This window comes from Pelecanus crispus, chromosome 2 (assembly GCF_030463565.1).
Source record: "Pelecanus crispus isolate bPelCri1 chromosome 2, bPelCri1.pri, whole genome shotgun sequence".
NCBI classification, from domain to species: Eukaryota; Metazoa; Chordata; class Aves; order Pelecaniformes; family Pelecanidae; genus Pelecanus; species Pelecanus crispus.
In genome coordinates this window covers 96,087,500-96,113,407 of record NC_134644.1, presented here as the reverse complement: position 1 = coordinate 96,113,407, position 25,908 = coordinate 96,087,500, and the positions used below count along the sequence as shown (strand labels likewise).

Below are 25,908 nucleotides of genomic sequence, written 5' to 3'. Positions count from 1 at the left end.
AACCAACAGTCTTTGTTTAATACTTAACTGAAAAATTTTTTTAGCACATTAGGTAGAATCATCAAAGTGACCCAAGAAGTGATTGACTACAGGGCCTGGATTAAAAAGAAGTGGGGGAGCAAAATTAATTTATCACCTGAACTTGGTATGTATAGCAGGAATCTTTGAAACCAACTTTAATTTTTCTTGAATTTGATATAATTCAAAATACTCATGTCTTGAAATTAATCGCATTCATCTATGTAGGAAAAAATAAAAGGAATTTGTAACTTTCTAACCCAAGACTAGTTTTCTCTTGGCCTGTTTTTCAATTAGGTTGTTAAACTGCAGCTCTTCTTAGACTTCAAGGCCCATGTGTTCATATTCTGTGCTCTTAAATGATACTTATGTTTTCTGTTAACAGATAATAGGTTGAAAATAAGAGACCAGATAGCTCCGTGCAATGGAGAACAGCAACAGAACAGAGACTCTGAACCACCTTACAACCAACGCTTGGCTTTGTCATTGGCTAGCACACAACAGTTATCTTCTGGCTCATCTGCCTCTTCTGTATCATCACTCTCCGGCAGTGACATTGTAAGCTTTTTCTTTTAATGGGTTAAACTAATCAGAAGCAGAGTTTATCACACTCTTCAAAACCTCAACTGATACAACAGCAGTTAATGTGATGCTGTCCCTAAGCTGCTACAGCAAATTAATAGCTTTCCCCTGCTCAGAAAAATTACTGAAATCAAATATTTTTTCATTAAATTAAATGGGTCTTAATTCCATCCTAAATTTTTGGTACTCTTTGTGGTAGTAGTAAGATGTAATAAAATATAAAACCCCAAGTTAACAGTAGTTAATTAAGTAGAAGAGTAGAAATATATCTTTGTAAATCTTCCCATCAAGCAAAATGTCCCATTGTCAGATTTTGGTCCCTTTTCTCCACACCCCAAATTGAACATGAACATCATATCGTGCTGTGAAGGTGAATAATATTCCTTGCTATTTTCAGCCAAGCAGTCAGTTCATGTTTTAATGGTAATGGGGCCCTCATATGTAAAATCTTGCAGTCAGCTTCCTAGTTTGAAAGTGCAGTTTGAAAGTAATTGCTGGGCTTTATTGTAACTTCCTGGAAGAGGAGGCTGTAATCTCTTTAAGTATGTTCCCAGACTCTTAAGGTTCTATAAGGTGTTTTTGTTTCAGTATGGAGTTAAATCAACATGGAATTGGGCAGTGCGGATTATAAAGCACAAAATTGTATTGCATGGTATGAGGTGCTCATTATAAATCTACTGAAGCATTCTGTGCTAGGTAGAGGTATTAACTGGAACAAGATGTAACATCCAGTTAACTACAATAGTGAATAACTGGACGATGCCAAGAGAGGTCCAAGTACCTGTTTCTTGACTTCTTTCAAAAACTAGTCAAATATGGAATTAAAAGTTGGGAATTGTATTCAATAAAAATTTAATAAGTTTTGAGGGACAAATGCATTCTTTATATGTTCTGGTTACTTTCTGTAATTCCTTTACATTACTGAATTTTCTGTGTTGAATTGTCTTTTCACTCTACCTCCAGTAAATGTGGTAAATGCTTTAGTTGCACCATCTGGCTAATGGAAAAAGAACAGCATGATGCTTGCCAGTGATACTGCTAGCCATGCTCCTGCTTTCAGTATGTCAGTGAGAAAGATATTGCTGTAATAAGTTTTATGAGAAAATGCAAATATTTGCTTAATATTGTACACTCTCAACATAATGGGAGGTGAGTGGTTATGACCTCCCCTTAGTCCCTTTTTGCCTGATGTTGAAGATGAAACTTCATTGCCTGATGCCAGAGAAATTAATGAAAAGTGAAAAGGAAGCCCTCAACAAGACAGACCTGCAATCAGTTTGGGCATCTACAAAGTAAATGGAAATGCTACCCTTTTTAACAAAATAAAAAGCCTTATACCCATGTGCTTGTGACAGACCCTAGTTTTAAGCCCTGGTCATTTATTGGTATTATGTCCTTAGTAGACTGCCAGCATGTTATCTTAATTTGGAATGGAATAGCAGGTTTCTGACAAATAACTGCTGAGTTCATCCTACTCACGCTTGGATATGTGAGGATGAACAAGTTCTGGTTGAGCAATCCTGAGCTGCACCTGATTCAGGAAGAGAAACCTATTCTGACGGAGTCAAAGAGGCTATGTGTGGCATGATCTGGCATAATACTATGCCCAGGTTCCAGCAAAGGAACATCTAGTATGCGTGACAACTGGTATTTGTGCCACAACTTCTGGTGTGCTGCAAATAGGTACGATGCAGTGAAGTTTGGTACCAGCTTCAGAACAAGGAAATGTGAATATGATGCATTTCGTCACTAGAGTTATATGTAGTGTTAGTTCTGATCTTGTGGTAGGCTTGTTCTTCAGGAATGATTCTGTATTCATTTAAAGTTAAATCTTCTGAACTTCTCTGATACTGAAGACTGAAAGCAAGATACCGATTGGAAAGAAAATGCAGGATACAGGGAGGTCCTAGATTGACAGTTTGCTAATCTCTTCCCAATAATTAAGATTTTAATAGCAAAATATTCATCCCTGTGATGTCACTGTTAACCTTAAACACAAGGTCTTCATCAAGACACCATTTCTGGAGATGTGTTTTTGCATGACTGCGGAATATCTTTTGCTGTGTATCAACTACAGGATCCTAGCTGCCAAACTAGAGGGACTTGGTAGTGTATTTGCTTTCCAATTCACTGCTAAAGTTTCACCGGTAATAGTGATCAGCTGCACCTTGACATTTCTGAGATCTGCCTACCAATATAACAGAAGTCAACTTACGTATCTTGAGGAAGAAGAAATATGCTTGGCAACTTGTGACTTGGTCATATTGCCCCTCTCTGAACTTCAGCTTCTACTGCTGGTCAAATATTCTAGCCGTCCACTCTAGCACAGTGGTAACTGTGTTCTGAAGTCATCACATCACTGTACACCGGCTGTAAGTCTGGAGGCCTTGCATATATTTGTCAGTATGTCCTGGAAGTAATATTGGCAGTATATGTTGGTATGCAAGCATTATCAAAACAGTGCAGTATTGCTCATAGGGATTGTAGAGTTTTATTAAACCCTGTAGTTTAATAGTTGGTTGTAACAGTAGTTAGTTTAGTTGGTTATAATACAGCAAGCTGTATGGTTTTTAAAGATTTGCTTCCTTGAAGTTCTGGCAGCATTACAGATTTTGCCTTATATTCTGTAAATATGGCTCAGCAGCTGAATAGACAGGGCTCCTGGTGTCTTGGACTTATGGGCACTTCAGAGATAGCAATGACTATAGATTTGTTCCAGCAGCAGGAGAACAGGTATCAGAATAGCGCAATAAAAAAGAGCAGGTTTTTCCGGAGATCAGATTGGCATAAACCAGAGCTAGCATATAGAAGTCAGCCTCTCAACTTCTGTACATACTCAGAAAAATGGAAGTGTAGGGATATAAGAGCTTAAAGTTACCACCCTGAGTTCTTTCCATTTCTGCTACTGCTTTCCTTTGGGGACCATACTGATGGTAACCTTCTGAAGATGAGAACTTGTGTACCACTGAGGAACAAGAGAACTGCCTCCTTCAAGGACAGCCTTCTCTTTCCCTGTATATTTTAGATGTATATGCTTTTCCTCAGTACACTGCCTCAAATTCAGGATGATGATTGCTTTCATCTCTGCAGGTCCAGAACCGCTTGCAGGGGAACACACTTCTGGGCCACTGTCTACACAGCCCAAAACTAAGAACAGGATCTAATGAGACTAAATCATAATTTGTACAAAAAGTATCCTTTTGTGGATTTTTCAAGGCAGCAAAGTTATTTACAAAATGCCTTCTGCTAGCACTGTCTGGCTGATGAAATTCTAATTGTGCTGTCTTTTGTAAGTGTCCTAGCAAACTTGTGAAATCTTAGTCATAAAAGAAAGCTTTCGTAAGGACCAGTAAATTTTGGATCAAAGACTTGTGTAGAAGAGAAATCTGTCTGTCTTGTCATATCACTATTAGTGAGATAGCTGTTCAGTTTATGGGTTTGTCTTACTGTACATGTCAATACAGAGCTCCGACTCCCTCACTGGCACTTCTAATGTAGTTCCTTGCAAACTACCGAGTACTAAAGTTCCTGCCCTGTTATCTCAGCTCTGTGAAGAATATAAATATTAGTGATCAGGAGCAAACTGAGGAACACATGGAAATAAACCTTTGGATACAAGGAATCTGATCATCAGAACGTATTCAACTGCGCATACGTTTTTCTGGATTCTGTTAATTATCAAACGGATCTATGTAGTAAGTCTTTTCTCAATGATTAAGTATTCTGCTGTGCAGGTATTTAAAATACCATATGCTGCCCTGACAAAGAGGCAGTATATATTCTTCACTTACTCATGCAAACAGGTAAGTTACAAAATACTGTGCATTCCCACATGATCCAACAAATGTTGAAGTGAATAATGGAAGATGCTTTATAAATATTTTTGCCATCAAGGACAGTGCAAACTGTGTGAGTTTTTACTCTATGGGAGCAAGAGTCAGACTGTTCCACAATAGAAAATAAGCCTCTGGCATTAGGAAATCTCACTTTAACCTTCATACTGAGTTAAGTGCTTGTCATGAGAATCTGAAACCAGATGAAATGAGCTGTGTTTGCCCCCAGCTCTCTGCTTGTTCTGGCTAGTTGCAAATGTCAGTCTGAGAACCTAAGCAGTGACTAAATTCCTCTTGAAAACACCTTTTTTTCCTGGGTGCTTTTTTGTTCTGGACCTGCACTCTGTAAGTGGTGACCTGGATTTCTTGTTGCTTAAGCATTGTGGAAAGCTGCTTTTTATTAGCTCAGGAGGTCCTAGAGTAGTGATGGAGAATATCTGCTGCATGATCAACAGTCTCTGCCAAGTGAAAAATAATCCTAGGTATGTTTTTGCAGTCTCATTTTGGTCTGGTATAATCCCTGGTGCTAAGTATGCTCCACAGTTTTGATGCTGTTATGCCAAATAAAGCATAGCATTTTATGTGACAGTGATACCTGCATATCAGTAACAGATGTAATGGCTCATAGGAAAGTTGTAAAGCTCTTTTCTGTTATATAATGGATATAGAATCTCATATCCAGTCCAGCACAGAATCTCAAAGTTGTCTGTTAGACGTTTGGATCTCAGAAATTTCATACACTTTATCTCAGTGTTTCTGGTGATAATGTTCTTTGGGCTTCTATGACAAGATCATTTTGTGAAGTTTTGACTTCTCAAGACCATGCAGTCATGTCAAGGTAGCTGAAGCTTCACTGAACAAGGTACCTGTGTAGTCTAGTTTGGGGGAGAACACAATCCTTGCCTCTAACTTTTTAGCATTTACAATATATTCTTTCAGACTGTTCTTGAAATTTTAGTAGTAGCCATTGCTGTTCAGGCTTTATAATAACCTTTCATCGGAATGTCAGTGCTTGATCTGCCCACTGTTCTGCCTTCATCAGCTAGGTGATACGCTGAGCAGTACCTTAAGTGTTTCTTGGAATGTGTCTTTTCACTGTCTTCAAGTATTATGTATTCAGTACTTTGATCGGATGCTTACATTGTGAGAGTAGTATATAAATATGACTGATAAGACTAATACTCATTATTCCTATCATTCTGCTGAATGCACACAAGATCCACACTGACTTTGGAAGTTACTTCCTCTGCAGTAATTGTGGCTTAGTACTTGAACTCAGGGTGCTTAATGAAGTTACCACTGTCTCCCCTTCCTTCCTGTTAGTCAAAGACTGTGAATTTCAGCTTATTAGCAGGAACTGTTGTACTTCCCTATTCACAGATAGAGGTGATAGAGTATATGACATACCTTGTCCTGATAAATGTTGCTTTTTTTAAAGCAATTAAATTTGCAGGTGTAAGGCATGTGCTTATCTGCAGTAGAGGGACAGACACTTCAGAATAGTTACTGTAACAGCTCTTCTTGTAGTCTTAAGTCTGTCTTAATGACTGTGATTAATTTGTAGAGTTCCAGCTGAAAGTGTGTGTAGGGAGAGGGGGCAGAAGGGGGTGGCCCAACAAAATTCCCAATCTGAGAGCAAAAGCTACACAGATTTTCTCCCTTCTTTCTACATGCATGAATATTCTCATGTCCTAAAAAAAAAAATAAAAATTCAAATATGTGTATGGATAGTTGATCATCTTTTTGTAGAAGAATGCAGATTCTATCTTACTCTTTTCCCTTTCCCCAAACAGAGGCAAGTGCTCTAAAAAGTAGGCCTCATATCTTTCTTTAAAGACTAAAGATTAAGTGCTGACTTGCAGCCAGCTTGTCTCCAAATAAAGCAGTGGGCAACCCTGAGCGCACAGACAACCTGATGTTACCAGGGAAGAGCATTTGATTCACATTTGATTTGGGGCGTTTAAGAGTTTGAGCCCCAAATCCTTTAAAACTCTACTACTTTTGCCTGGTTTTGCGCAGATTACTGACAGTTTCTGTGGACCAGAGGGGAACAAATTTTTCCAGTGCTGCTTTTGCCTGTTTTCCTCTTTCACCATATAGTCCCAGAATTGTTTTTGGTTTTTTAACCTGTATCTCTGACCATGTGTTGTTTTATACTGTCTCATCCTCTTCTTCAGTTCTTCTGTCTCAATTGCTTAAGCAGTCTTTTAGCTATATCCACTTGAAGTAAGAGTAAATTTCTGCAAAGCTGCAGGAGGCACAATTTTGAACACAAAATTATGAAGTAATTTTAAAAACAAGTTATTTTAAGCAGCAAAGGGTTCAGAGGGAATGTGTAAATCGGCAAGTAAAATTGGATTTTACTGCTGTGATGTCAGTGAAGTAAGGAGAGCACACAGTTTTATAAAAGTGAAGCTCAGACTACTTTCTGATGCCAAAGGCCAGTCAAATTCTTGCCATATTTTAACATTCCCTCCCCTGAAAAAAAAAAAGAGGTACCTAAGTCATTTTAGGATGGAAGAAAACCTAAATGAATTATTTATATTCTAGTATGGTATATGTTCAGCTTGCATAATGAGTCCTATAATTTAGTGCTTAACTTGAAAAACACTAACTTAAAATAGTACTGTACTCTTAACAGTAAAGACCAATTGAAAGTGTGTGAAGTAAAAGTATTAGGGGTAACAAAGGAAATTGGAAATTACACACTTCTGGGACCTTTTTTTATTTAAGATGGCTTATCTGAAATACAGTGAGTATTGATAAAACATGGAATAAGCCCGCAGTCAGGCCTAGCAGCAGATAATGAGCTGAGGTTAAAGGGGTACTATGCTTGTATTTAATCTTGGCAGATACTAATTAGATTACTTTTTTAGTTGTCTTTCTGTAAAACAATCATTAATGCTTTTGGAGTATGCATATTTTTCAGTTTGTGTATCCTATATATCTTCTTTCTCTTTTCCCCTCCTGTAAGCACAATGACCAAGGTATTTTCCTTTTGTAGTGCAGTTGACCTAAAGGCAGAAAAATCAACCAATTGCTTTTTACTGAAGACTGTTTTGTATTGTTTATAGGCTGGCAAATGGAAATGGTGCAACTGTACTGATGCACATTCTTTACCCTGTGACCTCCCATAGAAGTAGAAATTTTGTTCCTCTCAATTCTACTTTATTTACACCATAGTTAAAGTTATGGCTCCACCTACCAAAAAGGGAAGTGGCAAAAGCTGATGTGGAAGAAATTAGATGGGGGGGTGTAATCCATGAAATCATCTTGGAACCATGTTGCTTTATCAAGCAGAGTTAAGTACACTGGGGCTAAAACCATTCAAGCAAGAGCATGCATTGAATTTCTGCTCCTGCACGTGGCCCCAAACTGTGAAATATCTTGAAGTTTTCTGGTGTTACTTTTATGCTCCAAGGAGCGTGATTTTACATTTTACTAAGCCAGTACAGTAGTTAGGTGTTCTTGCTAGGGATGTTTCTGTTCACTAGCTGCTCCTGCTTTTCTGCACTGCTGTTCACCTAATCCTTAGTGAACTGATTCAGAAGGTGAAGCTAGTAAAAAGGGGATTACCTTTTCTGTGGTTCATCTCTGTGAATTGGCTCATAATAATGTCAAATGCTAATGCAGGTATAATGGAGAAGGCCATAATGGGAAAAGAGGCAAAAGGAGTATGACTGGCAGCAGCTGTCTGTTAAATCACTTTAATTGTAAGAAAGGAGAGGAGCACGTGAAAAAAATCTGTATAGTGTAAAATGTTAAGTATAAACACCGCTCTTCTCACTATTTTCAGTTCCTTGCTTTCAAAGATGGAACACAATTTTTACTGAAGTGGTCATTGTTCTCTCGCAGCTTCCAGCTCCTGAATGTTGTGGGAAAGAGGAGAAAAAAAAAGTTTAATTAGTGGGAGAAGTTTGGAGAATGGAAACAATAAGAACCTTTTTGCCAAGACCTCTGTTGTTCATTCTTGAGGAGTGGGGTATAAGAACCCAAATCTGTCACATTAGCAAGAAACTTGCATTTTGTTCTTTAAGTTTTGATTTTAGGATAGACTGTTTTACTACTGGGCCAAAACTTAAACAGGCTGGGATCATGAATTAATCTTCTTAGGCCACTCTAGCTTTTTAAAAAAATATATTGTCTTGGAAATTGAAAGCTCTAAAATGGTAACTATTGCCAATCAATTGAAACTTCTCGACTGACTACATCATGAAACAAAGCAGAAGGCACCACTTTTTCATGCATTTAGAATCATGGAAAGGAAGCTTATAAGTATAATTGAGTGCCCGTGAAACTCATGGAAAATGAAGTATTGTCTTGATGGATAAATGTACTTGTGCACTTTACCTTGTATCTTAAGCCTTGAGTTATTAATGGAATTGAAATAAGCTCTTAAGGCCAGACCTAGTTAGGAAGGAGCTTCTGGCGAGTAAATATTCTCTTGCTGATGAGGTCCTGGGACTTTTTATAATGGGAGATAATTTTGCAGAACAGTAAAAGATTTTTTTTTTTGTTCTCTTCTGATGTCAGGAGAAGTTTGGATTGTAAGATTGCTTCAGCTCTTAATCTTTCATACGACTGCAGTGTTTCACTGTTTCTGTCTGGACAGAAGGCTCAGGGATCCAATTTCTCAAGCAAAATTTGCAGTTAGATGAGAGTTCATCAGTAACATTTGAGTTTCTAGGTCTCTTCCATACTTCTTTCCAACATTAAGGTAAATTAAGAGTCCTCAGTAATCAAGGCTATGAATAGTAGAAATCTTATTTCCAGGTACTGAGTTCTTACTCAGGAAGTTGAAACTGGTTTAAAGAGTGTGTTTTAAAATGGAAACTTTCCAGTAGGATAAACCTATATTTGGTAGGCTCTCTTTGTTTCCAAAAGCATCTCTTCAGAAGATATTTTCCTTGCAGAATGAGGCACTCTGTATGATTGGCATTCATAGTAGTAGTATTCAAGAGATCAGGAACTTATCTTGGCTCTTAGTGCAGTCATTGTAGCTTTATCCCTAGATTATTTGCTAAAAACAATTGAGTGATCTTACCCCTTTATTTTACATTCATCTTTTTACAATGTGACCTCTGTAGCCCTTACCTTAGTAAAGGTCAGAGCTTTTGTCTTCCAGACATGGATCTAAAGTCAGGGTATTACCTGTATGCATTCACTTACTTGTGGGTCTTCTGAGCTTCTGTAATGCTTCAGGTTTGCACATTACACTTAAGGGTCCTGTCCAGAAGACCAAGTAAGACTTATTCCCTCAGTGTAGGCAGTGCTTGTGGAAAATCAGTTTTGTTCACATTAGGCTCGATTTTCCAATCACTGAGGTTAACCTTTCAGTTTGAGGAAGAAAAGTAATGCTCTCCTTCGCAAAAGGATTTTGATGCTGATGAAAAGTCAGCCTATCAACTCCATATAATAATCCTGTTAGCAATCCAGGATGGCCTCAGAACAGGGATACAATCTGCTTGTATGAGACATGTATCAGTAAATAACGTTGAGGCAGAGGAACATACCTATTACAAAATTAAAATAAAGCACCACAGGCTTCCTTGTGCTGAAATTAATCTAGTCTCAAACCATATGACTCCCTTTTTTCTTCCATCTGCTGCTGCTTCCATACTGTAGTTGACTTTGTTGCACAAAACCCCTTAGAAATTTTATAAATGGGAAGAGTCCCATCTGAGTTAGGTATGTGAATCTTCAGGGAGTCTAATTGTATCTAAGCAGAAGAGAAAGGGGAGACTCTTTGAGTGGACAGACTAAAACTATTCTTCGTTCAGGTTTGTGAAGGTTGCATCGCTGAAGATAATGCATTGGGTTTGGATAGATGGTAAGATCCCCTTTTCCCTCCCATCTGCCTGCTCATGGTTACTCGTGAGCATGCTCAGAAGTTGTCTGTTCAAACATGATTACCCCCTCTGTATTTTTCGCTCTTTTTACAAGCTTTTTACTAATTCCATGACCAATAGTGTCTAAAGAAACTTCAGCTTAGAAATCCAAGTTCTTGCCCCTGTACCTGACTCTACCACCTACTTAGGAATGTATCAGCTTCGTCTTTGTAGTGACCTTAGTCTGTTCCTGTGGCTAACACTGTAGGATTGGGCAAAGGAGAAAAATGCCATTTCATCCAGGCAGTCAGCTTTGCAGTTGCATACAACAAAGCTTAATTTTTTGATCAGTGTGCTACAGCATGTGGTTGCCCACTGTGGACATATTTATTAAATGGTAAACAACTGATCTCATAAATAAGACTTAAGTTTCTGCACAGATTCTTGCTACTAGTATGATCTGTCTCTAGTGAATTCATGATGCAAATATCTGAAACTGTTCCACAAATGCATACTGTAACTTTTACCACTAGTTGACCTAGTAGGAAAGCAGCTCCTTTCTTTCTAGAACTTATTTCTTAGTAAGCACAACTTTATATGGACCAATAAAGGAGTGATTGTTCTAATAGCTGACAGTTTTATTGAGGACTGTTTCTACTGTAGGTATTCACTTCAGCTAGGATGCAAGTTTTGCTTTCTAGTAGTTCATTGCTTAGGCTGCTCAGTATTCACGGCTGTCGGTCTCTCTTAAATGACCTTCTCCTTTCCCCAGGAAAAGCTTTCAAATATTTTCTTGTTTCTGTTCTTGAAATATTTTCCTAGACAGCCTGTTCTCGAACCAAAGAATCTAATTTGGAAAGCAAGGCCATGAGAGGGCCAGTAGTAGTGCTGGAGGTCTATTTAAAGTTTGCTTGGTTTAAGTGAAGAGTGTTTGCTTCCAGGCAATTAATCTTTAAAGAAAGAGCAATAGAATATTCCATTAATTACTTTAGCAGTAAAAGATCCTTGATGATCTGAGCCAATAATGTCTTTTAATATGGTAACTACTAATTGGCCAAGCCCCATCTCTTGCTATACTTTGAGCCAGATGCTTGGAAATGGAAAAAAACAGTAGTGTTTTGGGGTAAAGAATAAGTTTTCCATTATTTTCAAGTTCAGAATAATTTGGAGTTAAGGGCAAGGTAAAAAGCAGTAGTAAAATCTAGGGAAAGCTACTTATCTGTTGCCATTGTGTTATGGCTCAAAAATAAGTTTTACAAGATCTGTGTTCAAAGTGGTTTGAAAAGGCTGTAGCTTGCTTTTCAAATTTCTCAACTTAAAAAATAATTGGTCATTTAAGAATTGAGGCAGTCAGTTGGGTGTTTTCAGACTTCAGTAATTCCAGTAAAACCCCTGCATCTGTGCTTGCCTCCTTCCTTGTCTGTTAAGTGCTCCAGGCACACAGTGTTTCAGCATCACTAGTATGACTCTGCCTATGCATCTGTAATTGCTCTTGGGTAGGCTGAAAGGAGGAGGAATAGTAAACAGTAATATCAGTTCCATTACAGTATATTTTTCTGTAATCCTACATCGATCTTGCTTCCCTTGAAGAATTATCACTCAGATTTCCGATGGAAAGCGAGTGGAACATTGCTCCTAACCAGCAGTGAAATGGGTGACTGGTGCGCATATACTAGTCTTGACTGGCAGACCGTCTCCTTGTTTCTTGGTAGGTGGAGCCCTAACTTTGCTGTTGCTGGGTAGAATGGGAGAAGACTATAACAATTACAGTGAGTAACTTTGCTGTACAGATAAGTACAATCCAGAACACTGTTCAGAGGACTGATTCTGTCATGACACCTAAAATTCTAGCCCATGTATCACTAACGGTGTTGCTGTTCTTGTTCCCTTTTTTCCCCAACCTTAGTTCCCATCTTTTAATTCAAATTTGGTAGATACAAGTTTGGCTTTAGGTTGTGCTGACTGGAACTGACCTGTGATTGCCATAGACCTGTTGACATTGTCTCCTTGATGCAGGTTCAATTAAACTTTTGCTAGATGTGTAAAATAAACATAGTGCTGACTTGTATTTTATTTTTTTACCATTGAAAAAAAAATCATTAAATTTTACAGTATTCACATGAGTTGGTATTTGGGTGCATTTTCACGTGCATAGCCTGTATATACTGTACTTTCTGTAAAGTTGCTTTTCTTTTCCCCTTTTTCTCTGCCAAAAGGATTCTGATACACCACCTTGCACAGCTCCTAATGTTTACCAGTTCAGTCTGCAAGCGCCGACTCAGCTTATGGCCAGTTTACCACCCGCATTGCCTATGCCAAGTGGTAAACCCCAATCTGCGCCTACGAGAACCTTGATAATGGCCGCCAGTAATCAGGTATGAGCCAACTAAATGGAGCGACTTTTTCATGAGAAAGCGATCAAATCGGAAGTGTAGATCATTTGTGCTGTGCTGTCAGTCTAAAAACCTCTGAAGATAACCTTCATACAGCGTGTGCTAAACTTCATGTAATCATAAAAGTACTTATCTGCCATGTCAGAAGTGTGGGGAGAAGAATGGGGGTGGGAAAGGGTTCACTGTTTGAGATGCATCTCTGAATGTAAGAGCCCTTCCACAGCACACTGACAGCTAGGAATAAGTTGAAGGGGGAGTGTCAGATGTCTGACTCCTTAAGTTGTATTTGAGACTCCTGCTGCCTAACCAGTGGGATATTTGCAGATCTTTAGGCTATTTAACTTCCTGTTCTCAAAATGGAAATTTCATGTAGGTGGTGTATCTGTAAGCTAGTTTTTGAATCTGAAGAAATAGTACTGACCTGTCTAGGCTTGTTCAGTTTTCTTGATTTTGAATTATTAGAACAGATCTGGCTTCACTTGTAACTCTCTGTAATACATTTTAAAGATAGAGAAAGAAAATTAGTAATGGGCATGTGTACAAGAATTTTTACCAAAATATTAAAAAAAGTGTGCTTGTATGTGCTGGGAGGTGAATGTGCAGGGAAACAGTATGTTACTCAACTAGCCTGAAGTATTTTAGCTAATGTAACCATTATAGTACAAGGGGAAGAAAAATCCTCAGTTTTCCTTGCAGCCTCAGTGTCTCTGTTGTATAGGAAAATATGCCCTCAGTCTTGATTATTCAAACTATTAGTCAAAACAGCTGCCTCACATGAGCTTTGCAAGTTGTGGGTTGCAAGTTGCCTATGATAACAAAATAATGAGTGAGTTTCTTTGAAACCTAGTTTTGGTCAGGTTCTTACAATGTTTTCCTTCTCTTGGTCCTTCTGTCACAGTTCTTGGGAATCTAGGGCCAGGATATCTTTAATTTAATGACCTTGTCTTTTTATTTGATTCAGCACTTCCTTGACACTTTGGGCATGACACAAGATGTATTTGCTTCAGTTTATGCTCTCAGATTGTTCAAATATTTTGCAGAATCACAGAATAGTTGAGGTTGGAGGGGGCCTCTGGAAATCACCTAGTCCAACCTTTCTGCCCAAACCAGGGTCAGCTACAGCAGGTTTCTCAAGGCCTTGTCCAGTCAGGGATTGAGTATCCCCAAGGAGGAAGACTCCTCAACTGCTCTGGGCAACTTGTTCCAGTAAAAAAAGTTTTTTTTCTGAAATTTAAATGGTGTTTTCTGTATTTCAGCTTATGCCCATTGCTTCTTGTCCTTTTTACTGGGCACCAATGGGAAGAATCTGGTTCCATCATCTTCTTTATACCCTCTCATTAGTTAGACCCATCAATAAGATCCTTCCTGAGCTCTCACTTACTGAGATTAAACAGTCCAAGCCCTGTCATCATTTCCTTGTATGACAAATGTTTTAGTCCCTTATTTATCTTCATGGACCTTCATTGGACTCAATCCTGTATGTCCATGTCTCTCTGTTACTGGGAAGCCCAGACATGGGCCCAGCACTCTGTGTGGCCTCACCAGTGCTGAGTAGAGAGGAAATGATCACCTTCCTTGACCTGCTAGAGATACTCTTCCTAAGGTAGCACAGGATACCGTCCTAAGTTGGCCAACAGGCCTTCCTTGACGCAAGGGCATGTTGCCAGCTCATGTTCAACTTGTCTGCTGGGAATCCCTGGTCGGTTTATGCCAAGCTGCTTTCCAGCTGGTCAGTACCAAGTGTACACTGGTGTGTGGGATTATTCCTTCCCAAGGACAGAGTCTAGCATTTCCCTTTTGCAAATGTCATGAGATTCCTGTCAGCCCATTTCTCCAGCCTAATGAGGTCCCTCTTTATGGCAGCACAACCATCTTACATATCTGCCACTCCTTCCAATTTTGTATAATCTGCAACCTTGCTGAGGGTCACTCTCTCCCATCATCCAGGTCATTAACAAAGATGTTAACTAGTATTGGCCCTAGTATCAGCTCTTGGGATATACTACCAGCTGCTGATGCCCAGCTGGACTTTGTGCTGCTGTTTAAAATACTTTGAACCTGACATGTAAGGGAATACTTTTCATTTGGCCTATGAGTTTGATTTATATGTCTAGAGATGGTAACTGCCACTTACTACGAATTAAAAAAATAGATAGTGCTTTAAATGTTGACACTTCTAATGAATAATGAAGAAATTTAATCTGGACAGCATTTTCAATGTTCAGTAATATCAGCCTTGAGTTAGGGCATGTTTTAACTTGATGCCCAAATTCTTCATAGTTACTACACAAGTGCTTTTGGCACTTCACTGAAATGTTTTTCACCCTCCTTTTCATTTAGACCAGGCTACTTTCCCTTTGCATACAGCAGGTGTCCCGCTATTTCCTTGCAGGCAGGTTAAGATAGAAGGGGCACCATCTTTGAAAGCTGTTATCACATGCACTTCCCAGCTACCTCTGCAATTCTCAGTCATCTACCAAGCCCCAGTTGCATCTCAAGGTATGCCTTTTGTTTTAATCATCTAAGTGATTACACAGATTATTGTTCCTCTCTTCCCCCCTTTACCTGACCTCCCCTATGGCTGAATCTTACCTAGGCAAAACCAGCATATCTGCACAGGAAATGTTTTCTATTAGCTAATAGAACAATATATTGCTATTTTAGTGTCTGCAACTGAATATTCACATGCTAGTGTACAGTCTGAAACTTTGAAGTTTGTTTAAAATAAAACTGGAGAGCTATTTTAAGTTAAACTTCATTTAAAATACAAACTTAGTCTAGTTTATTCTTTTCCTTAAGAACTCTGTTTTTCTGAAGAGGTACCCTGGAGCTTAACTTCATCAAAATTACACAGAAAAAGAATCCAGTTTTGAGGCATGCAGTTGTTGGTAGAAAACAAGTTGGCATCCAGAGTTTTTGCCTCAGTTATGAAGAGGCAATGTGTTACGTGAATTTTGGATCTCTGTTGGAATTTTGAATCTTGGAAAACAACTGCTTTGTAGCACTTTTTCTGGCTTTCTGTTACTTGGCTGTCCTTTCCAATACTTGTTAACTACTTGTTTAGTAGTTTGTACAATACTTATATGTTTAAAATTGGGAATTCTTCTGTGGCTTTTGCTTGACAAAGATGTGCCTTTGAGATTCATGTTAAATCAGAGGTATTTCTTGCTATCCACACTTCAGAAATGGGATGATGATTTCTACATTGAATTTACCAAAAGCTTACATATAGTGAAATGTTCTTTTTTTGACCAAGTCAGAAATGGGAAATGAAATCATTCTACTCAGAATACTGTAAATGTCTCCTTTTCATCTGCAACTTTCTGGAGCATGACTGAGCTAGATTAGATTGATGGCTTTCCTTTCGCAGTTAATGTAACTTAAGACCGTGATGATTTATGACTTTAAATGGGCACATTTTACGAGCTCGGAGGACTCCTATTCTGATAGACTTGAACATGTGCAAGCCTTTTTCTTAACAGCAAGTGTTCTTTCATATTCAAAAAGTCTTTGAAAGGGATTTGTCTGCATGGTGTCTTCAGTCTTTTCCCTGGCAACTTTCTTTGCCTCAGTTCAGCTTGGAAGCTGTACCTAGGTGTCCAGTACTACCCTCAACAGCAGGAGGTGACAATGTCAAGAGCACTAACTGTATTTTGAACAACTTGCAGCCTTCTAGGCAAATTCTCTGCCATTAGAGCTTCCTAAAACTTCAGTTTTTGAAACAGCTTTGGTGTGATTACCAGTTCTGTTTACATACTGCATAATTAATTACAGAATTCCTAGGTAGTTCAGGGACTAATTAAACTCCTAATACAGGTCTGCGTGCTTTTTGGGATCATCATCATCATTTTCCCGTGGTAATCATTCTTCTACTATGCTGACAAGCAGTTTGAAATATCACTTGGGAGAGCAGAACAGTTTGTGAACCAGTGATGCCCACTGGAATAAGCAGAAAAACAAATACTGGCATGCATGTCCAGGTGAATGGAGGGGGTGGAAATTGCTTGGTGACTTCCCATGGAGAAGAGACGACTGCTTTCCTTGTTATTTTGTGTTGAAATAAGTTCAGTTTGTTCTTCCTTGGATTACTGATCCCTTAGTCACCAATGAAGACAGAAGAAACTTCATGTTGCTTTGGTCAGAACAACTCTTTTCTTTCACTTTTTAAGTTGTGGGTTTTTTCCCCAAAGAGTGGTCTTTTGATTCAAAAGTGTCTAAAGCCAGTCCTTCTGCTGTGCTGGCTTCCAGTGTGTCTAAGAAAACCTCCACTGAATTTCCTTTAGATGAGTGATGTCTGATCATGAATATGTTCATTGAAAATTTCATAGCAGCATTTACTGGCTCAGTTGTGAAGCACAGGAGACAACTAGGAAATGAAACTTTAGTGTGAGTGCTGAAATACTACAGTCTAAACTCTTAGAATAACTTGTAGAAGTAGTTTGTTTTTCAGATTCTTTTGTGTTTGGCCATATGAGGCCAGACACTTGAATTTATAAACTGCTTGTTTATATTGCTTTACAGGCACTTCACTGGCTAAAATGCTTTGCTTCAGTTTGCTCTTATCCAGAACAATTGTTAATGGTGTTGCTTTGTCTCACTGGTAATGCTGATACTGCTAGTACCTCTGGAACGATTCCTCAAAAGCTAGCAGCATTGGAAACAAAAATAACATTGGTCAGAGGCTTGAGTGAAAAATGTATTTCTTCTAGATGACTGCAAGCAGTTAAATATTGTTCACTTAAATGAAAGATAGATTTGTAAAGATACATTATAATTCATGTCAAGGCTGAACTCTAGTCCACTTTAGCAAATATTTCTGAGAATGCAGGTGTCATCAACTAGTTCAGATGTACAAATATGCTAAATCCCCTTAGTATAGTGTGATGCTTCAGAGTTTTTAGTATGTTTAGAAGTCACCTGATTTGTTTCTTCAATGGCATTATTAAGCCGTTTAGGTACTGAAGGTTTCTTCAGTCAACCAAATGCCATTTTTCTTTTATTTAGAGTGCTCTCATTTAGGGTGGAATACTTTTCTGGTGTCCATGCATTTTCTTAGGTAAAGGAAGTAGAATACTACTGTCTACTTTGGAAGCAGTTTTGATTCTAAATGTCAGACTCCCATCTTCTGTGTATGACAGAATATTGTTTGGCTTTTGATTTAATACATGCAAAATTAGGAAAAGAAGATGATGTTTTATTTATTTTCCTAAAGAATGGAGAGAAGAAAAAACTGCATCTGAGTTTCAGAGGCTGTTCAGCCTCAAGTACTCAAGATATTTTTCATCATAGATTGTCATATATTTATATGGACAGGCTTTATGTGGTGGTATCCTTCCATGTATGGAAACTGACTCAGCTTGACTAGACTGTGGATAGCCTAATCTGACTCTGCTTACAACAGAAGGTTGGATTAAATGATGTCCAGAGGTCTCCATATAAACATAAATATCCAGCCTCCGTATAGACATCCAGGTCTCCAGAGGTCTCCACATAAACATCCAGCCTAGATGTTTATATGACTGCATGAAAGTGTCTGGCCACCTTGGTTGCTTCCTGAGTGTTTTCTGAGTTGCAAGACAGACACAAAGTCTAAATAGTAGTTTCTAGGAACATAAATAAATCCACCACAAATAAAAGATAGACTTAGGGAGATGTAGAAATAATACCTGATTTTTGTTTGCGTAGTACACCTTTATCTTCCAATGTCACTATAATCAGATTGTTGTGTCCAAACTGAGACTGATTTGATATTCACATATGCATTACTTCTACTGACTTTTTCACATGTACTGTATTGATATCAGCTCATCGTTTGGAAAGTGTTTTGGGTCTGCTTACTGTAATAATACTTTTTTGTTCCAAATAAAAAGGTGAGAAATCTCAGTGAGGTAAGGTTTCCCTTTAAGGTTGTTGTGGTTTAACCCTAGCTGTCAACTAAGCACCACACAGCCCCTTGCTCACTCACCCCCCAGTGGGATGGGGGAGAGAATCAGGAGAGTAGGAGTGAGGAAACTTGTGGGCTGAGGTAAAGACAGTTTAATAGGTAAAGCAAAAGCCATGCAAGCAAAGCAAAACAAGGAATTCATTTACTACTTCCCATCGGCAGGCAGCTCTTCGGCCATCTCCAGGAAAGCAGGGCTCCATCACATGTAATGGTTACTTGGGAAGACAAATGCCATAACTCAAAATGTTCCTTCTTTCTTCCCCCAGCTTTACACTGCTGAGCATGATGTCATATGGTATGGGATATCCCTTTGGTCAGTTGGGGTCAGCTGTCCCGGTGTGTCCCCTCCCAACTTCTTGTGCACCCCACTCGCTGGTGGGGTGGTGTGAGAAGCAGAAAAGACCTTGACTCTGTGTAAGCACTGCCCAGCAAATTATTGTTTTCATTAGAAAACATCCCTGTATTATCAACACTGTTGTCAGCACAAATCCAAAACATAGCCCCATACTAGCTACAACGGAGAAATGTAGCTCTATCCCAGCCAGAACCAGCACAAAGATCTAAAATTGTCAGCTTTATGCTAGAGAAGCTATTATCTCTTGTTCTCCTTAATGACAAGCATGCAGATAAACACTTCATGGCCCATGTCACAACAGTAGGAAAGTTGCATTATGAGTTCTGTCTTCTGGTAGTGTTGTTTTGACTCTCACTCCTCATTTTTGAAACTTGACTGGTAACAAGATCAAAAAGGGTATTTATTTCGTGTGGCAGATTCTACTTTCTTTACCATAAGGTAGTTCAAAACATGCTCGGATTATGATGGTAGTTTCTACTGTCAGTCACTCATTCTGGGGACTAGGCCCTCTGATCTCTCATACTAGTTTATCTTTGAACTGGTCATACTAATAGTTGCCTAACCTGTTAAAGGTGAAGAGAACCAAGAGCTTCCCTTTGTTACAGGCTACTGGCAGAGCTACTGCACAAAGTAAGATAAGATAGGAAGGACCGATATAACCTGCTCCCTTGTGGCTTTGTCTTTCAGTTCTCTAGTGTTAGTAGATAAGAAACATGTAAAACTTTTCTTGCTTTTTGAGCTCTTTCTAGTCTCCATGTTGATTTTTTTTTTTCTTTGCTGCTCTCATAGCTGGTTGCATAAATGCTTTTTTCCCCTTTTAATGGGAGCAGAAACAGGTTTTGGCTCATTTTATAAGATCCGTTCAGGACTCAAGATCTTGTCAGCTGTAGCTGAAAGTAGCCAGTAGGTCCAAACAAGGGGCTCAAAATGAGGGGAAGCATCTTTGGTATTTGCAGTGCTTTGGGCCTTCTTTCCCCAGATCGCCAGTTCTAAACAACTTGAATAAGAAGCTATTTTGGTTTTGTTATACTTCAGCTTAGAAATCGAAACCACTTATGAATCTTACCAGGCTAGGAGTATGCAGGTAGCTGGTGCAAATATCTTGTAGAATCCTGTTGGCTAATTTAAAGTAATGAGGGTTGGTTGAACCACTGCCTAATACTTGATCTATTGCTTGTGCAGTAATGACTAAAATGTTGGTTAGGTCATTGCCCATTGTTTCTCTGCAAAACAGTGAATTTATTTCATAAAGAACAAGAAGTTAAATTTTGCTTACATGTAAGATGCATTTTTTAGTATATTTCCAGATGTTATGCTCAGAAAGTGGGAAAGTCAACATAAATCCTTTAAAAAAGGGTTCTTTATGGTTTTTTTTCCTGCAAGCCTAAAATAGACAATTTGGAAATATAGTAAGAAATTAAGAACTTTGAAATCTTTTGAGGATGTATATTAAGTTATTTAAAGGGATAGTTAAAATGTTAATGGTGCATTGAAGTTCTTCTGAATATTACTCTGTAATACTTCACATGGAAGTGTATGAGTCTGATTATAATTCCAATCAACTGCAGACTAGATTCAATCATGGCCATTAATCCTGTAGTCTTAACAACAAAATAGTAAATATGTGTTCTTTCTAAATTTTCTTCTGCCTTTTCTAAACTCTTCCTTTAGCTTTGTAGGTCCCTACCAATTATTTTTGATTGCTGTATGTATACTCTCTTAAAGTTAAGAGTACTGATACTTCATTTTAATCTCTATCACTTCTCTGTTTTTCTCCTTACTTTAGAGATGCTAAGAGGGGAAAAAACCTAAATGCCAAAACAATTCAGAAACCCTGTTTATGTTTAGACTTCAGCTCTGTTATGTTACTTGTGTTATTTCAAAGTGTAGGTGACTTTTTTTTAGTTATATATGTTCTTTTTGAATAATGACAGTCTTTGAATGTCAGCAGTTTTGTACAGTAAATTTGCCAGTATTTAAGAATAAAAGTTTGGCTTCCTTAGTGAACAACTACTTGGTATTTCAATTTCTACCAGATCTCTGTTGTTTGGGGTAAAGGCCAGGAACATCCTTTTCTTAAATTTCTGTGAAAATATCCGGAAACTTTTTTAACCTGGTATTTGATACAGAATTCCACCCCCACACACCCCCCTGGCTTGTTTTACATGCAATTTTTTTAGTTTTCCCTCCAGGTCTAGCAGCTTTTATTTGCAGAGGATCAAATTCAACAGGCTTGTCACCCCCACCCCAAACCAACCAACCAGTTCTGTCACTCAGCTGTTGAATCAATAGCCCTATGATGGGAGAGAAGATTATTCTATCAAGAGAAATAGATCTAAAGGAGTCAAAACATCTAAACCAAAGATTTGTCTGTCATATCACAGATGAAGGGCTTTCTTTTTTGACTATCTGATCTTCCTCCAGCTATCATCTGCTTACAGCCATGCCATTTTGCAGCAACTGTGGGAGTCCTGAGCATGTGAATATCCCGAAGTGTATGGACAAGAGAAAGCTGTTTGATACAGTCTCTTGGGATTTCCAAAAGATGTGAAGTATTTTTTTTTATGGAAGATTCTGAAAGAAACTAAGTGAAAGATGTGTGTCCTCTTGTAAACAATTAACTAGTTAGAAGATGAGAGGCAAAGATTCAATTTTTGTAGTAAAAGGAGCTCACCAGGAAAGCCCTGCAGGAGTTTGTGCTGGACCTCATGCTGCCTGACATCTGAAAGGCAATGGATGAAGTGTTTGTAAAGTTTGCTTGTGTTATTAAGCTCCTTAAGGGCCAGCTGAGAAGGGGTGCAGAAGGACCTTTCAAGGCAGTGCATCAGGAGATACAGAAATACTTTAAACTTTGTAGAGAGTGGTAGGCCCTGGGCTGTCAGTTTCTTGCAAAGATGAGATCTTGATGTTTTTGCAGAAAACTGCTTTGATAATGCATTCTTGATTTCCTACTGAGAATTGAGTGTCAAACCAAATTTCAGACATTATTAGGAATAAAGAGCAGAAATGAAAACATCATGTAAAAATCCATGTACATCCCTCATCATGAGCAGTGAGTATACAATTTTGCCTCCTACATCAGAATAAAAAGTTATAATACAAATGGAAGAATAGGGAAGGATGGTAAGAGTGGTCAAACATAGGCACTTGCTTCTGTGTGAAGAATGAATGATTCTTTAACCTGGAGAAGAAATGAGGAGGTATATGATCCAGGTCTGTGTAGTCATCAGCAGTATGTGGAAAAATCAGAGAGCAGGAAATTAATTACTCCAAGAACTGAGAAATCGTCAGATAGTAGGTTCGAATTAAACACGATGCTCATTTAAGCTGTGAAGTGCCATAGCACAGGATGCAGCATGCTGAAAGTTTATGGTTTCAAAAATCTGAACAAACTAGCAAACAATATGTAGTTGAGAACTAGTAAATATAAAGGCATCATCTCTGACTTAAGAGGTCCCTGAGTCAACTTCCTTAAGCACCTGCTCTCAGCTGATGAGTCATAAGACAGATGGATTCAGATTCTGCTCTGATAGTTGGGCAGTCTTTGCCTTGATGGCCTAAAAAAACATGCAAAATGTTTCATGACAAGCTAGAGATCTCTTTCTGTCTAGCTTATTAATAATTCTTTGGAAGTTTGATTACCTTTTGAACAAGCCAGGGATATGACTTCTTTTAGGATACAGGTAGATAGGCTTAATTGTCATACTTGCTGTGGTGCTTGTCTGATTTTGTGGTGACCTGCCTTCCTGCCCCCAGTAATTTTTTGGCTGAATCCTCAGATTGAGGATGAAGTTACTAGTTTTTTCACATTTCCAGCTGAAGAGGATAGGCTTGCTGAGACTTTGTGTGCTCCTTGGTCAGAGTTTTGTTCTGGTCTTTTTTTTTTTTTTTTCTTCTTTTTGCTCTGGTCAGTTTCCTCAGTCTTTTTTTCAGCATATAGTTGAGGGTAACTGTAATGACTGGCCATTTTTAGTGTTTTGACTCTTGAAGGATCATTTTTAGTATTTTGACCTCATTTAATGTAGATGCTTAATTGTCTGCTTACATAATTGAGAGTCAGTTGTACACTTATTGAACTAGAAAGCTTTGCTGCACAAGAATGTGACAAGATGGTGCATTTGCTTGAAGGACCACTTGCCAAAAATACAAACATACTCCAAATTTTTTTAGTCTTATGTTGTTGACTTTTATCTGGTAGATGTTTTAGCAACATATACCAATAACATTTGGGCAGTTGTGTCTCTTAAGAATGAGGGATGCTCAGCTTGCATTCCCTTTTTGTGTTTGTCCTTGAATATTTTACCATTGGTGGTCTGAGGGTAGCACTTAGCATGTCTGGGAGTCTAGAAGTTGCATGTTGAAGGTTGATTAGGTTGCTGTTGGACACACTTTACAAATTAAAAAAAAACAGTTTAGGGGTGTTTTACCACCCTGCAGTTAACTTTATTCTTCAATACTAGTCTTCACCAGTTTGTTTTTCTCCATGCTCAGTGTCTCTTCTAATTATAATTTGACAGTAAAATGTTGCTTGTGGAATTACGCCTCCAATAACTGTTTTGGTTTTGTGCACACAGTTGTAATGATGGCTTGATGTTCTCATGTTTCTTTCTACTCCAAACTTTTTTGGAAATATAGGTTAGTAAAGTAGCTGCAGATATTTCATATTCTAAGCAGTTGCCTCAAATGTTAGCTTTGTGCTGTTCCCGTTTAACCACTTACAGTAGACAAAATGATGTATTAGCTTTTGTTAAAGGCAGTCTGTTTTCTGCCTTAAAGTTACTGCTGTCAGACATCAGAAAAGGTTGCTTGCATTGAAGTTATCAATATTTGGGAAGTCTGTTTCAATTTAATCTTTTGAAACTCTTGTACCTCTTTTAAGTACATACACATTAAACCAACTTACTGTATACCATTAAGCGATAGGGACGCCTGTACTAGCTTATGGTGTAGTAGATTTACTCAGGCTGCCACTAAACCTTTTTGGCAGTTTCTGTTCCAAGTTATTGGAGATTGCCCCCAAAGAAAGTGTCATGTTATGTTCCCGTTCATTTAATTGTTTTGCCTTGGTCTGTATGTGAGGTGTGGTCTAGGAGCCATGTAGCCCTGTGATCAGACCAGTAGGATTTACAAGCTCCTTATAAGCTGTAGGTAGCTTACCTGTAGCTGAGTGAGATTATGGCCAGAACAGACTTGCGCTCTGTATGTATCACCTCATATGATCAGACCCTTACATTTCTCCATGACTTTTCTGAAAGTCTTACTGAGTATCTCACTTGGTCATGCTCTTGCTGAGATCCTCTAAAATAGACATGACTGTCACAATTAGAACTTAATGTGGAAGGTCTCTGTGTTTATAAGGGTGATGCATAGTGTATTTCATACTAAGATCCAAGGGTTTTACGGATGCCTTGAAATCTACACCATTTCATTTGCAGGACACTTACTTCAGAAAACACTTCTTAAGCTGTTAGTGCCATTGGACTTGCACAGCTAAAATTAGACAAGCATGAAAAGACCAGTTGCTTGTGGGAATGAGTTGTATCTTGAGGAAATACCACTGGTAATATGTGCTTTCAGTTGTTTGTATGCCTATACTGAGTGCTTATCTTGTGTTTTTTAGCAGCACAGTGGAATGAAGTTTTCCATGAAAGGAACTCATAACCAAGGCAACAGCTACAGCCCCGTCAGCAGTGGAGGCATGAGGCAACCAGTTGGTAACCGAGGACACCACCAGTACAATCGTAATATATGGAGAAGAAAAAAACACAGAGACAGTTTGCCTATTAGTCTGAGCAGATAATGGCAGATGCCAAAATGACCTTCCCTGTTCAGACAAACTGAGTGAGTGCCACTCGACTTGAGGGATGGAGACCAGCGTCCAGCACATCGTTTTATTGGTGTTGCCAAATATCTGCAGCTGACTTCTTTGCATGTTTCTTTGTGTGGTGGTTCAGTCCATCTTCAAGAAGTAGTTGTGCTTATCTGTGAAGCCTTATTAAATGTGGAAGTTTGTTTTCTGCCTTCCCACAATGGTTCATACAGTGCCGAAGCAGCTCTGACAATAGAACTGCAAGGACATTTACAAATGCTGTGGCTTTTTTGCTGTGGCTACATCTGTTCCTTTGTGGGTTCTGTTTTCTTTTATTTTAGAAGTGAAGGAAACTTCAGCCCCTTGGATTTATTTCTTTGCAGCAAATCAAGTTGGGAATTCATGAAACAAATTTGCTGCTCTCCTGTTTTTGTTTCAAAGTTCAGAATTTTTTGCTCTGTAAATATTGGAGGTATAATTTGTGCAATAACTTGGAATTTTTAATTTAATTTCATATTGTCACATAAGTTATATTTAAGGGGAAGAGGTTTTTTTAATTTACAGATCCTTTCCCAGGTTGCATTATCTAAGTTGGGTTCGTAGTTTTGGCAGGTTGTCTGAGCAGTGTTACAAACATGACATTTGGTAATTTTTGAGGCTTCTTGATTCACAATGAAAGTGCGATTTGGCTTACAGTTTTAAGAAGGTATTAAGCTCCAAAGCATTTTGACCCTGTGTGTTTTAGCTCATTGTCTGGCCTTTATCAGTCGTCTTGCTCTGACCAATGAGTTTTAATTTTATTCCTTTAACTAGACAACAAATCCAGCTTTTGTAGTATCAGAAGTAAGACATATGAAAGGGAGGGGAAAAAGGTTGGTTCAAGTCCTGACGTGAAATTAAAAAGCTGTGAACTACACGCTTTGATGCATTTTAGTAACGTAACCTGTGAATGTTTGGGTTCAAACAATGTTATTAAACAGAGGTACCCGGCTTAAGGAATGTGGAGAAAGGAAATATGTTGATTCCATTAAGGAATCTGTATAGCAGTATGCATTAGTTCTGTTAAGAGCAAATATATAAAAAGTACTTCAGCTGCTCTAAGCATTATGAGAAGTATCTTTTAATGTATTGCAGGAGAGCACAGCC

At 38.4% G+C, this 25,908-nt stretch overlaps 1 protein-coding gene across 3 annotated transcripts in view; it reads left to right on the top strand.

The window, feature by feature from the left end:
• The window catches only part of TENT4A (terminal nucleotidyltransferase 4A), a 61,117-nt gene extending 35,682 nt beyond the window's left edge, over positions 1-25,435 (top strand). The window contains exons 9-13 of one of the 3 annotated variants that reach the window (XM_075704843.1): positions 45-145; positions 404-576; positions 12,478-12,636; positions 13,777-13,779; positions 15,051-15,179. In XM_075704843.1, the coding sequence (XP_075560958.1) occupies positions 45-145; positions 404-576; positions 12,478-12,636; positions 13,777-13,779; positions 15,051-15,179 (565 nt within the window). Of the gene's footprint in view, positions 1-44; positions 146-403; positions 577-12,477; positions 12,637-13,776; positions 13,780-15,050; positions 15,180-24,573 lie in introns of those variants that run through there. The other 2 variants (XM_075704842.1, XM_075704845.1) reach the window with 2 other exon arrangements.
• The last annotated feature ends 473 nt before the right edge of the window (positions 25,436-25,908 follow it).